Source organism: Rhinatrema bivittatum, chromosome 1 (assembly GCF_901001135.1).
Source record: "Rhinatrema bivittatum chromosome 1, aRhiBiv1.1, whole genome shotgun sequence".
NCBI classification, from domain to species: domain Eukaryota; kingdom Metazoa; phylum Chordata; class Amphibia; order Gymnophiona; family Rhinatrematidae; genus Rhinatrema; species Rhinatrema bivittatum.
The window spans coordinates 527,726,174-527,738,445 of record NC_042615.1 but is presented as its reverse complement, the minus strand read 5'-3'; the positions used below and the strand labels follow the sequence as shown (position 1 = coordinate 527,738,445).

Here is a 12,272-nt window from a genome sequence, read left to right as displayed (position 1 = left end):
AGACAAGGCATTATGAAAGGCTATGGAGGAAAGCTAAAACTAAAGAACTTGAAGCACTTCATAGGAATACTATTAAATACTATCTCTCTAAACTTAGACAGGAAAAGAAAGATTTTTTTCAAAACAACTAAGGATCCAGACTCAGCACAGAGAACCGGCCTCAGTGACACTTAGTAGAACAGGCATTTGTTATTCAACAAGCTCCTTCATCAACTTTAGTTATCATTTCAGCTGAGGATCTTGCAACTACTTTTGAAGATAAAATGAGAAATATTCAAGCCAGTTTTTCCCCTGTGGCTAATAAGTCAGTTGTGGCCGAGCTAGTTGTAGATTACCATCCTAATCATGCCATGACTATGCCCTAGGTAATTTTTTACAGTTTAAAAAAAATACCAGTGCGGGACTTCAGTTATTACTGGGCCAAATAGGTGGGTCTTTATCTAATCTAAATCTGATGCCTTTTACATTTTTGAAAAACCCAGATTTAGGACTATGCTTTCATTTAGCATGTATTATTAATAAAAGTCTAGACCTAGGAACTTTTCCTAAGAACTTAAAGATTGCTAAAGTGAGTCCCGTTCTGAAAAAGCACAGTCTCAGTCCAGATATTTCTAATAATTACACACCAATCTCCAATTTACCCATTCTTTCTAAAATCATCAAAAATGTTATGCTACCTCAACTACAAGACTTTTTAGAGAAGACACTTGTTTTTCATCCAAAGTAATACAGTTTCTGAAAAGAACATAGTATGGAATCAGCGTTAATTGCATTATTAAATGAGATTATTCTAAATCAAGACAAAGATAAGGATGTTTTAGTTATATTTCTAGATATTTCCTCAGCTTTCAACACAGTTAAATTACCAATGCTTACTTAGGCTCCTGGCAGATATAGACATAAAAGACAATGTTTTAAGCTGGATTAGCTTTTTTCTTGTGTAGGTGAACATATGAAGTAAAGTGAAATTGCAAGCAATCCAGTGTGCAACAGTTAGTATGTAGTGTGCCACAAGGCACCATATGTTCATATACACTATTTAATATTTGTTTAGCACCTTTAGTGGCATTGTTTAAAAATACAATCCTAGAGGCGCAGTCCATATGTATTCCACACATTAAGAAAGGTGGAAGAAAGGCAAAACGATTACCGTCATGGTTAAAAGGTGAGGTGAAAGAGGCTATTTTAGCCAAAAAAAATCCTTCAAAAATTGGAAGAAGAATCCATCTGAAGAAAATAGAATAAAACATAAGCATTGTCAAGTTAAGTGTAAAACATTGATAAGACAGGCGAAGAGAGAATTTGAATTGAAGTTGGCCATAGAGGCAAAAACTCATAATAAAAAACTTTTTTAAATATATCCAAAGCAAGAAATCTGTGAGGGAGTCGGTTGGACCATTAGATGACAGAGGGGTTAAAGGGGCTCTTAGGGAAGATAAGGCCATTGTAGAAAGACTAAATGAATTCTTTGCTTCCATGTCTACTAATAAGGATGTTAGGGAGATGCCAGTTCTGGAAATGGTTTTCAGGGGTGATGAGTCAGACAAACTGAACGAAATCACTGTGAACCTAGAAGGTGTAGTAGGCCAGATTGACAAACTAAAGAGTAGCAAATCACCTGGACCGGATGGTATGCATCCTAGGGTACTGAAGGAACTCAAAAATGAAATTTCTGATCTATTAGTTAAAATTTGTAACCTATCATTAAAATTATCCATTGTACTTGAAGACTGGAGGGTGGTCAATGTAACTCCAATATTTAAAAAAGGCTCCAGGGGCGATCCGGGTAACTATAGTGAGCCTGACTTCAGTGCCAGGAAAAATAGTGGAAAATATTCTCAAGATCAAAATCGTAGAGCATATAGAAAGACATGGTTTAATCGAACACAGTGAACATGGATTTACCCAAGGGAAGTCTTGCCTAACAAATCTGCTTCTTTTTTTGAAGGGGTTAATAAACATGTGGATAAAGGTGAAACGGTAGATGTAGTGTATTTGGATTTTCAGAAGGCGTTTGACAAAGTCCCTCATGAGAGGCTTCTAAGAAAACTAAAAAGTCATGGGATAGGGCGCGATGTCCTTTCGTGGATTACAAACTGGTTAAAAGATAGGAAACAGAGAGTAGGATTAAATGGTCAATTTTCTCAGTGGAAAAGGGTAAACAGTGGAGTGCCTCAGGGATCTGTACTTGGACTGGTGCTTTTCAATATGGAGCAGATTTTAAAAGTGCTGCGTGCGTAAATCCATCCGGATTTACGCACGCAGGGGACTTGCTCGCCGGCGCGCCTATATTGCATAGGCCACCAGCGCGCAGAAAGCCCTGGGTCGTGTGTAAGTCCCGGGGCTTTGCTTGGGGGGGGCGTGTCAGGGGGCGTGCCGGGGGCAACGCAGCATTCGGGGCGGGGCCGCGGGCGTGGTGCCGGCCCAGGGGCGTTCCGGGGTCATGGCCGAGGCCTCCAAACCAGCCCCCTGTCTGGGGAATGGCGCGCTGACAGCCGGCCGGCGCACGCAATTTACGCCTGCCTCGGGCAGATGTAACTTTCTCAACAAAGGTAGGGGGGATTTAGTTAGGGCTGGGTGGTGGTTTAGGTAGGGGAAGGGAGGGGAAGGTGGGAGGGATGGAAAAAAGTTCTCTCCGAGGCCGCTCCGATTTCGAAGCGGCCTTGGAGGGAACGGAGGCAGGTTGCTCAGCTCGGCGCGCACAGGTTGCACAATTGTGCACCCCCCACTGCGCGTGCCGACCCTGGATTTTATAACATGCACGCAGCAGCGCGCGCATGTTATAACATCGGGCGTAGATTTGTTCACACCGGGTTGCACGAACAAATCTACGCCCGCGCATAACTTTAAATATCTAACCCTATATATATAAATGATCTGGAAAGGAATACAGTGAGTGAGGTTATCAAATTTGTGGATGATACAAAATTATTCAGAGTAGTTAAATCTCAAGTGGATTGTGATGCATTACAGGAGGACCTTGCAAGACTGGAAGATTGGGCATCCAAATGGCAGATGTAATTACTGTGGACAAGTGCAAGGTGTTGCATATAGGGAAAAATAACCCTTGCTGTAGTTACACGATGTTAGGTTCCATATTAGGAGCTATCACCCAGGAAAAAAATCTAGGCATCATAGTGGATAATACTTTAAAATCGTCGGCTCAGTGTGCTGCAGCAGTCAAAAAAGCAAACAGAATAGTAGGAATTATTAGGAAAGGAATGGTTAATAAAACGGAAAATGTCATAATGCCTCTGTATTGCTCCATGGTGAGACCGCACCTGGAATACTGTGTACAATTCTGGTCGCCGCATCTCAAAAAAGATATAGTTGCGATGGAGAAGGTACAGAGAAGGGCAACCAAAATGATAAAGGGGATGGAACAGCTCCCCTATGAGGAAAGGCTGACGAGGTTAGGGCTGTTCAGCTTGGAGAAGAGACGGCTGAGGGGGGGATATGATAGAGGTCTTTAAGATCATGAGAGGTCTTGAAGGAGTTGATGTGAATCGGTTATTTACACTTTCGAATAATAGGAGGACTAGGGGGCATTCCATGAAGTTAGCAAGAGGCACTTTTAAGACTAATTAGAGAAAATTATTTTTCACTCAACGCAGAATAAAAGAAGGTTTGGATAAGTTCTTGGAGGAGAAGTCCATTAATGGCTATTAATCAAATTTACTTAGGGAATAGCCACTGCTATTAATTGCATCAGTAGCATGGGATCTTCTTAGTGTTTGGGTAATTGCCAGGTTCTTGTGGCCTGGTTTGGCCTCTGTTGGAAACAGGATGCTGGACTTGATGGACCCTTGGTCTGACCCAGCATGGCAAGTTCTTATGTTCTTAATCCAAAATCTTGGCTTTTCATGTTTTTTTATGTAGACAATATACAGGTTTTAGCCTCTTTTGAGCCAAATGATATTGTGTAATCTTAATGCTTGTCTGTCAGAGGTTGCTAATTGGCTGAATGTTCATAAACTCAAAGTAAATCGATAGAAATCAGATGATGTATGGTTTCCTAGAAATAATTTGTTTGAACCACTGCCTTTTGTCATGGCTGTATCTATATCTAGTATCGAGTTTAAAGAGGTGGTGACTATATTAGGTGTAAAATTTTATTCTCATCTGACATTTAATCCCCATATCTCTAATTTAGTTCAGCAGTCCTTTTATTACTTGCGATTTTTATGGCGACTTTGTCCTTTTTTAGATACATCTGGTTTGAAAATGTTGATACATGCTCTGGTTAGAAGTAGTTTAGACTACTGCAGTACCTTATTTTATGATTTCTGTGTATATTTATTCACTGGCTACAATTAGTCCAAAAGACCGCCGCTAAAATAATATTTTTCATTATCTTGGCGTTATCTATGTTTTATTGTTTTAGGTACTGTACCCCATATGTCTGTAAATTCCTGTGATTTCAGCTGTTATAAATTAATTTTCTTTGGCGTTGCTTGTTTTTTGATGTTTTATTATTATATATTTTTTAGATTGTTTTATATTTTTGCTGTATTTTATATTTTATTTAGAAACTGCCTTGATTTGTTGTAAAGAAAAGTGATCAAGAAAATTTAATAAACTAAACTTTGAAAGTAAAAAAGTACTTATAATTTTTATATTTGAGTGACATTGAAATTCATTAATGTTCATTAAACAAACCAAAGATTATTTTCTCTCTTGTTGGTGCAGCATTAACCAAATAAAAGAAATAATTCACACTAGAGTACATTTGGAGTTATGTGCATTTAGTAGTTATTGGTGTCCCTCAAACTAAGCATGTTGTAGGCTTGCAATATTTTAAACTAATTTTTATGTGTAACTCTTACTGCACTTCTGGCTTTAAAAGTAGAGTTGGTTACATCCGTTGCCATAAATCACTATTCCAATCAGTTTTTATGCTGCAGCTAGTACAAGAGGCAAGTATAAACCTGTGTACTCAGTCTACTTTCCAGTTCCACAGTTGTAGAAGTGTGGATTCCTTGTTCATGTACACTCCTAGATCCTGGAAGAAAAAGGTTGATAATGTGAGCATGTTTAATTGATATAGGTATCATTAAGAAAGGAAAGCCATACGTAGAGTTACAAATTATGAGTCATCAGAATTGACAATGATTGACTGAATTAGGAAACAGTGGAACTATTTGCTAAAGAAAATATACTGAAATGGGTTTCTTAATAGGTTGCTGCTGTAAGTGCCTTTGCCCAGACTCTGCGAAGATACACATCTCTTAATCACCTGGCTCAGGCAGCTCGAGCTGTGCTCCAGAACACATCTCAAATCAATCAGATGCTCAGTGACCTCAACCGTGTTGACTTTGCCAATGTTCAGGTAACTGCCTTTTGGTGAATAAAAAAAATATATATTTGATATATTTGTAACCCTCGTTGATGAGCAAGTATTCACTGAATATTGAGGCGTTTGATCAATATTATAAAGCATCTTGTTTCTTACTTAGAATTAATTACTTTTAGGAGTAACTAAAGAGATTGGTTTTCTTGGGTTAGTATGTCCAAAGGGTATAGTAATTGGCAGTAATTCTAATGCACATGCAGACAGCCCACATTGAAAATTGTGTTCCACAATGTGCATACTTTTATCCACATTATTGGAGGCGTTCCCAGGGGTTGGGATAGGGTGGGGAAAGCAACGGTGTACATAGTTTGGAAGGGAAAAAGTATCTGCAGAGATCTGCACCTGTTTTTTCTGAGGGTACTTTTTCCCTAGGCAGTTCTCAAAGCAAAATGCACATGTACTTTGCCTTTGAGAACTGGTGCAAAGTCCAAAGGGAAGAGTGCTTGCGAACTTTGCACCTACCTACAGTCACTCCATCATATATATGTCTCCATCATATATAACTTTTTATATACAGTGTAATTCATTAGTCTTTGCATAAGTGCACACAATTTCCTGTGACACTGTGCTGTCCCTGAGAACGATTTGAATCCCAGTTTCAAGATATTTCTGGTGCAAAAGATACAGATGTGCTGTTATGCCTGCAGTTTGATGCAGCTAATTTGAACTTAGTTTTCTCCAGAAAAAAAATATGATTTCGAGGGGCATGCTGCAATTCCTTACATATATAATAAAAGCATAGGTGCTTCCATGTAAAGGTTCATATGTTGAATATTTAGATGTCCATATTCAGAAACATTTAGACAGATAACTCAGAAGTTATCCAGTTAAATGAATTTTTGGGCACTTAGCTGTCTAAATTTTAGCCAAATAACTTAGGAGTGTTCCAGGGGCATTTTGGGGAGGAGTTACATTAGCCAGCTAAGTTATCCTGCTAATTATGTTCGTGCCCAAGAGCTGTCCTAAAGTTCACTAGATAAAGTTAGATGGATGCCTTTAAGATAATTGGCAACTGAACTACACTATTGAATATACCTCCAAAGTTAGCCAGATAAGTTTATCTGGCTATCCTTGCTATCCAACAGTGAATAAATATGGACCTTTTAATTTTTATATACTGCCAATACAATTTAACACTGCTAGCTTATATAATTTGATTTAGCATAAATATCCACAGCCCAGTGTATTAGAAAATGTATACATCTTGAACAAGTTGGGAATATTAATTTCAGCCTCTTGCTGGAATTCTTCTTTGTTGCTTTCCTCAGATTTGTGGTTCTAGATAGTAGCAGGTTTATATAATACTTTGAGCCTGCTGGATTTTTGGCTGAATTATCGAGTAAACCTCAATCATTTAGCGATTGTTTCAATCATTGAGTGACTATGATATTTCATTCAAGATACAGATTTTACTCTGGCCACATACCTTGTATGCCTGGAGGTTTAAATAATAGAAAAACTGACCTATTATTTATTTATTTATTGATAACTTTTTTTTTATACCGAAGTTCAGGTAACAGAATTACTATCACTCCGGTTTACATTATAACAAGTAGAAAACAATGACAACATATGTCTTACAAAGAACAAGGGAGTGAACAACTTGGATAATATAACATAACATAACTAGGAACAGTAGCAGTATGCACTATTAGAGCGAGACTAGCGCATGGGGAGGGAGGTTTGCTAATGGGGGGGAGGTGGAAGGAAGGTTGTTCGTGGAGGGGGGGAGGAGGGAGAAATTTCTTATTGATGAGTAAAAACATGAGCATAGGTTCTGGACGTCAACAGTATGAAAACAGTCAATGGGAGCTGTGGAAGACTAAGTAAGTTAAGGGAATGCTTGACCGAATAGCCATGTCTTGAGTCTTTTTTTGAACGTGTTGGGGCAATGTATCAGCCTTAGCTCCGGAGGAAGCAGATTCCACTGTTTGGGGCCTGCTGTGGATAGAGCTCTTTTACTTAAAGATGTTTTCATGGGAGGTGCATGTAGAGTTCCTCTTTGTGCTAATCTTAGCAGTCGGGAAGACGTGTGAAGCTGAAGAGGGATTCTGAGGTCCAGTGGAGTGTTGTTGAATATGGCTTTGTGGGTGATTGATAGAAGTTTAAACAGGATTCGAGATTTGACTGGGAGCCAGTGGAGCTTCTTTAGAATTGGTGTTATATGATCTCTTTTGTTGGATTTAGTGAGACACCTTGCTGTAGCGTTCTGTAACAGTTGAAGAGGCTTTAGGTTATAGACTGGGAGACCGTGAAGCAGTGAATTACAGTAGTCCATTTTCGAGAAGATGATGGATTGTAACACTGACCTGAAATCGTGAAAATGAAGGAGGGGTCGAAAGCCTTTTTAGAACTTGGAGTTTGTAGTAGCACTCTTTAACCATAGTGTTGATGAAATCAGAAAAGCTCAGATGGTTATCCATGACCATCCCAAGGTTTCTGACCCATGGGGAGAGAACTGGGAGCGGCGTAAGGTGAGAGCTATTCAATGGAAGGTGAGAGCTATTCAATGGAAGGGTGCCATCTTGAGTGATCAAGAGGAATTCTGTCTTGTCAGTGTTGAGTATCAGGTTAAGGTTAGACAGGAGTTTGTTAATACAGAGGAGGCAGGAGTTCCAAAAAAGTACGGTCTTTTGAAGTGATTCGGTGATAGGAATAAGGATTTGGATGTCATCTGCATATAAGTAATGGGTTAACTTTCGATTGGAAAGGAGATGACAAAGCGGGAGAAGATAGATATTGAATAACGTAGGGGATAGCGAAGAGCCTTGAGGGACCCCTAATGTGGAACTGAACGGTGGTGACTCTTTGCTATTGATCTTAACTTTGTAGTATCTGTTCTGGAGGAAAGATTTGAACCAGTTTAGAGCTTTGTTTTTGATGCCGATCTCGGATAGTCTTTCGATGAGATAATCATGGTTGACCATGTTAAAGGCAGCCGAAAGATCAAGGAGGATGAGCAAGCAGGGATGTTTGTTTTCTAGATTCATGAGAATGTTGTCTGACAGAGATAAAAGAAGAGTTTCGGTACTGCGGGATTTGCGAAAGCCTAATTGAGCCGGGGAGAGGATGTTGTTATTTTCAAGAAATTCAGAGAGCTGTTTGTTGACTATTCTTTCCAGGATTTTGGCAATGATCGGAAGATTAGCAATCGGGCGGAAATTTGCTGGGTTATCTGTAGAGAGATTTGATTTTTTTAATAAGGGTTTTAAGATGGCAAGTTTGAGGGGGTCAGGGACCAGGCCCTGTGATAGAGAGGCGTTGATGATCTGGGTGATAGGCTTAGCGTATTATGTTATCAGTTCCTACCCTGATGTAACTAGATAGATATTGCTAACCTTTTTGTGAGATGGTTAAGGAAGAGGTTGCCAATCCTTTAGCAATCCATTGTGTTCATGCTATTTCTAACTATTTAATGATTTTTATTACTATTTTCTAAACTCCAACTGAAGCCAGAAACATAATCTTTGAAATGTCAAAAAATATTTATGTATAGTGGGAGGGCTATTCATGGTATGTGCAGTTCTCTTGGCTCATCTGTTTATGTGTGGGTTTTATTGAGCCCTCTGAAACCAGTGGGATCTGTCTATCAGCAATTATCCCACCAAATCTTCATGCTCCCCGAGAAGAGGGCATCCTTTCAGTGGTGGATGAAGCTGGAAGTTCTCAAGGTGGGCATCTCACTGTGTATCTCAGCACAATAAGTGATCCTGTCTACCGACTTCATCAAGGGGGTGGGGTATGAAGACAGAAATTGCATGGACCCAAAGACTATGGTCCACAGCATAGTGCCATCTACAGCTCAGCCTGCTGGAGCTATGAGCTATCCATTATGTACTGGGAGTGTTTCCTTACCTGGGCAACAGAATATTGCTCCAGATGGACAACCCAGTGGCCATGTTTTGTCAGATCATGGGTTTGTAAACCCTCTGCAAGGAAGCTCTCAAATTCTGGTCATCACAACACTCACCTATCTTCCAAGAATCCAAAACATGGTGGTGGACCACTTAAGCAGAATGCTGCAACCTTACAAGTGGACCTCAGATCAAAGAGTCGTGGCCGAGTTGTTCAGTCTTTGGAGAATGCAGGTGATTAACCAGTTTCCTTCAGAGGTCAAAGGTCAAGCAGTTCTGCTCCATGCTTCTGAGCAGCTGCAATTCAGCTCTCAATGGGGCAGATTTTCTAAGGGTTACGCGTGTAACCCCCGAAAAGCTGCCCCTGTGCGTGCCGAGCCTATCTTGCATAGGTTCGGTGGCACGCACAAGCCCCGGGTCGCGCGTATGTCCCGGGGCTTCGAAAAAGGGGCAGTTTGTGGTCAGGGCCATGGCCAGGGGCGTGCCAGCGGTCCGGGGCAGGGCCGAATGCTCCGACACAGCGGCCTATGTGTGCGTGCAAGTTACGTCTGCCTCGGGCAGGATTAACTTTTGGAACAAAGGTAAGGGGGGGTTAGGTAGGGCTGGGGGGCGGGTTAGATAGGGGAAGGGAGGGGAAGGTGGGGGGAGGCAGAAGAAAAGTTCCCTCCGAGGCCACTCCAATTTCAGAACGGCCTCAGAGGGAACGGAGGAAGGCTGCGTGGCTCGGCGCACACAAGTTGCACAATTGTGCACCCCCTTGCGCGCACCGACCCTGGATTTTATAACATGCGCGCGGCTGCGCACCCATGTTATAAAATCGGGCATAGATTTTTTTGGACCAGGTTGCGTGAACAAATCTATGCCTGCGCGCAGGTTTTAAGATCTGCCCCAATGCTGTTATGCTAAACTGATCTACTTCATGCGTACTGCCAATTCCTCTCATTGCCAAAACTGTCCTGAAATTCATTCAAGGCAAGGTGTTGAAGAAGTATTTTCTTTCTTTTTATGAATAATGAAAAATGTCTAAAAAAACATTAAAATATTTCATTCATGGACCTAGCGGTGAAAATAACTGAATAGTGTTACCATTCAGCATCAACAGGGTGGTATGAAGGTCCTTATTTATATATTTAAATTTATTGATATCAATAAGATTTCTCGGCATTTATATATTTCTGTTTTTTGTCTGCAACAATTTTCTTAAACTATATTATTCTCGTTGTTAGATTAGATTGTTTTTGGGGTTTTTTTGTAATTGATTCTTATGGCATCAGTATGACCACATGAAGTGTGATAGCCATTTCTTAATCATCTATCACTTCAGCCTCCAGTTTCATTGGAGATCTCTCTGATTCTCATCACACTGAAGAGGTGCAGATTCTAGCATCCAAGCCCTCCATCTCTGGCCCTTATTAAGTGGATGTCGAACGTGCAGTAGTTCCTCCCTTACTCCTTCCTAAGGAAAGCATCATACAGAAGATTCTACAGATTCAAGTGGAAAAAGTTCTCAACTTAATGTGGGACCATCCAGTTGGATCCTTTCTCTGAGGCCCAAGAAACTTGTCTTTGATATCTATTCTTCCTCTCTTTCTGAGGCCTAAGCACTTCTTCAGTTAAAGTTCATTTAAGTGTCATTCCAGCAGGTGGAAGGAACTCCGATCTTTCTCCCTCCAGGAATATCAAATTTGTGGTATTCCAAGTCTCCAGATTCAGTGCCTTGGGACCTCAGCATTGTCCTTTCTCAAAGTGTTGCTGCTCAGACTTTTTTGAATCTCTTGAACTAGTAGACTTGAAGTTTTTCACCTACAAAGTATTGCCATCGCTTTACAGGCTTTGATTTTGAATTCACTGTACCTGCTGTTCTTTCACAACAGAGTAGTTCTATGAATTCACTCTTAAATTCTTCCAAATGTGGAATCTGCATTCCACATTAACCAAACTATTGTGTTGCCTACTTTCTTTCAGAAGCCACATGCGCACAGAGGAAAAAGGATTGATAAACACCTAATTTTAGTACCTTCAAAGAACCCCTAATTAGCTGAAAAATAAAAAACCTACAATTACAATTTATAAACATAAGAACAGAAACCGTAATAATATTTGAAATCAAGATGTAATGATTTGAAAAATGACAAAATTTAAAAAAGAGAAATATCAAGTAGAGCATTCCTTTAGGGGTAATTTTCAAACAATCTTCATAAGAAAGTCAGCACAAGCACACAAAGTATTCCAAAATTATCCTTCCAAATCTGCCCACATAATTTAGACTTGCTAAAACAGTACAAATTTTTCAGTAAAACTTAGGCATACTTTTTAAAATCAAAAGATATACATGTAAGTCCAAATTACTCATTAATTTTACCCCTGGGAACATCTCTGCCCAATCTGTGTTAAATTACATCTGGAAATGGCATACGCATATGTTTACCAGCGTAATGGATGAGCAATTTTGTGAAGACCATTTCTGTATATAAAATACTGTTTTATTCTCAGAAACCCTTTTGAAAATTACCCTCACAGTACCTGTAACTTTGCTATAGGACGGGCACGTCTGCATCAGACACCAGGAGATAAACTTTATCGCAGTCCTGCACATTTTAAAGAAGATAAAGAAAATTTGCCCTTCTAAATTTGAGAAATTAGTTAAAGATGTTTACATCAATATCAAGATTCACTCCAGTTCACAGGGTGTTTATTAGGTTTCAACAGAAACACAACATTTCTAGGATAGTAATTTAGAGTCTGCAGATATCATTTTGGTCATATTAAGAATGTTAACACAAAAATGTATGTTTCCCGTCGATAGCAGGGCTGAATTAGCCATGCTGTCATGGGATCTGTCAATCAGGCCCGGGAGGCAGAGCTTGTCAAAGCAGAGAACAGAGGTTTGCTCTCTGAGGCTGCGTGTGTGTTCCCGCGGAGGAAAGTAACGGAATCTCCTCAGTCTGTTTTTTCCGCGAGCGGGATCGCACGCAGAGCTGTTCTTCTCCTCAGCGTTAAAGTAGTACACATGTCAAAATCGGGGTTTAAACCCTGTCATTGCAGCAAAGTAATGTCGTCAAGGA

At 40.1% G+C, this 12,272-nt stretch overlaps 1 protein-coding gene across 3 annotated transcripts in view; it reads left to right on the top strand.

Moving 5' to 3' along the window:
- Positions 1-12,272, top strand: part of RFX3 (regulatory factor X3) — a 703,712-nt gene that overhangs the window by 633,914 nt on the left and 57,526 nt on the right. For all 3 annotated transcript variants that reach the window (XM_029613424.1, XM_029613416.1, XM_029613406.1), the window contains one exon: positions 5,180-5,329. In XM_029613424.1, the coding sequence (XP_029469284.1) occupies positions 5,180-5,329 (150 nt within the window). The remainder of the gene's footprint in view (positions 1-5,179; positions 5,330-12,272) is intronic.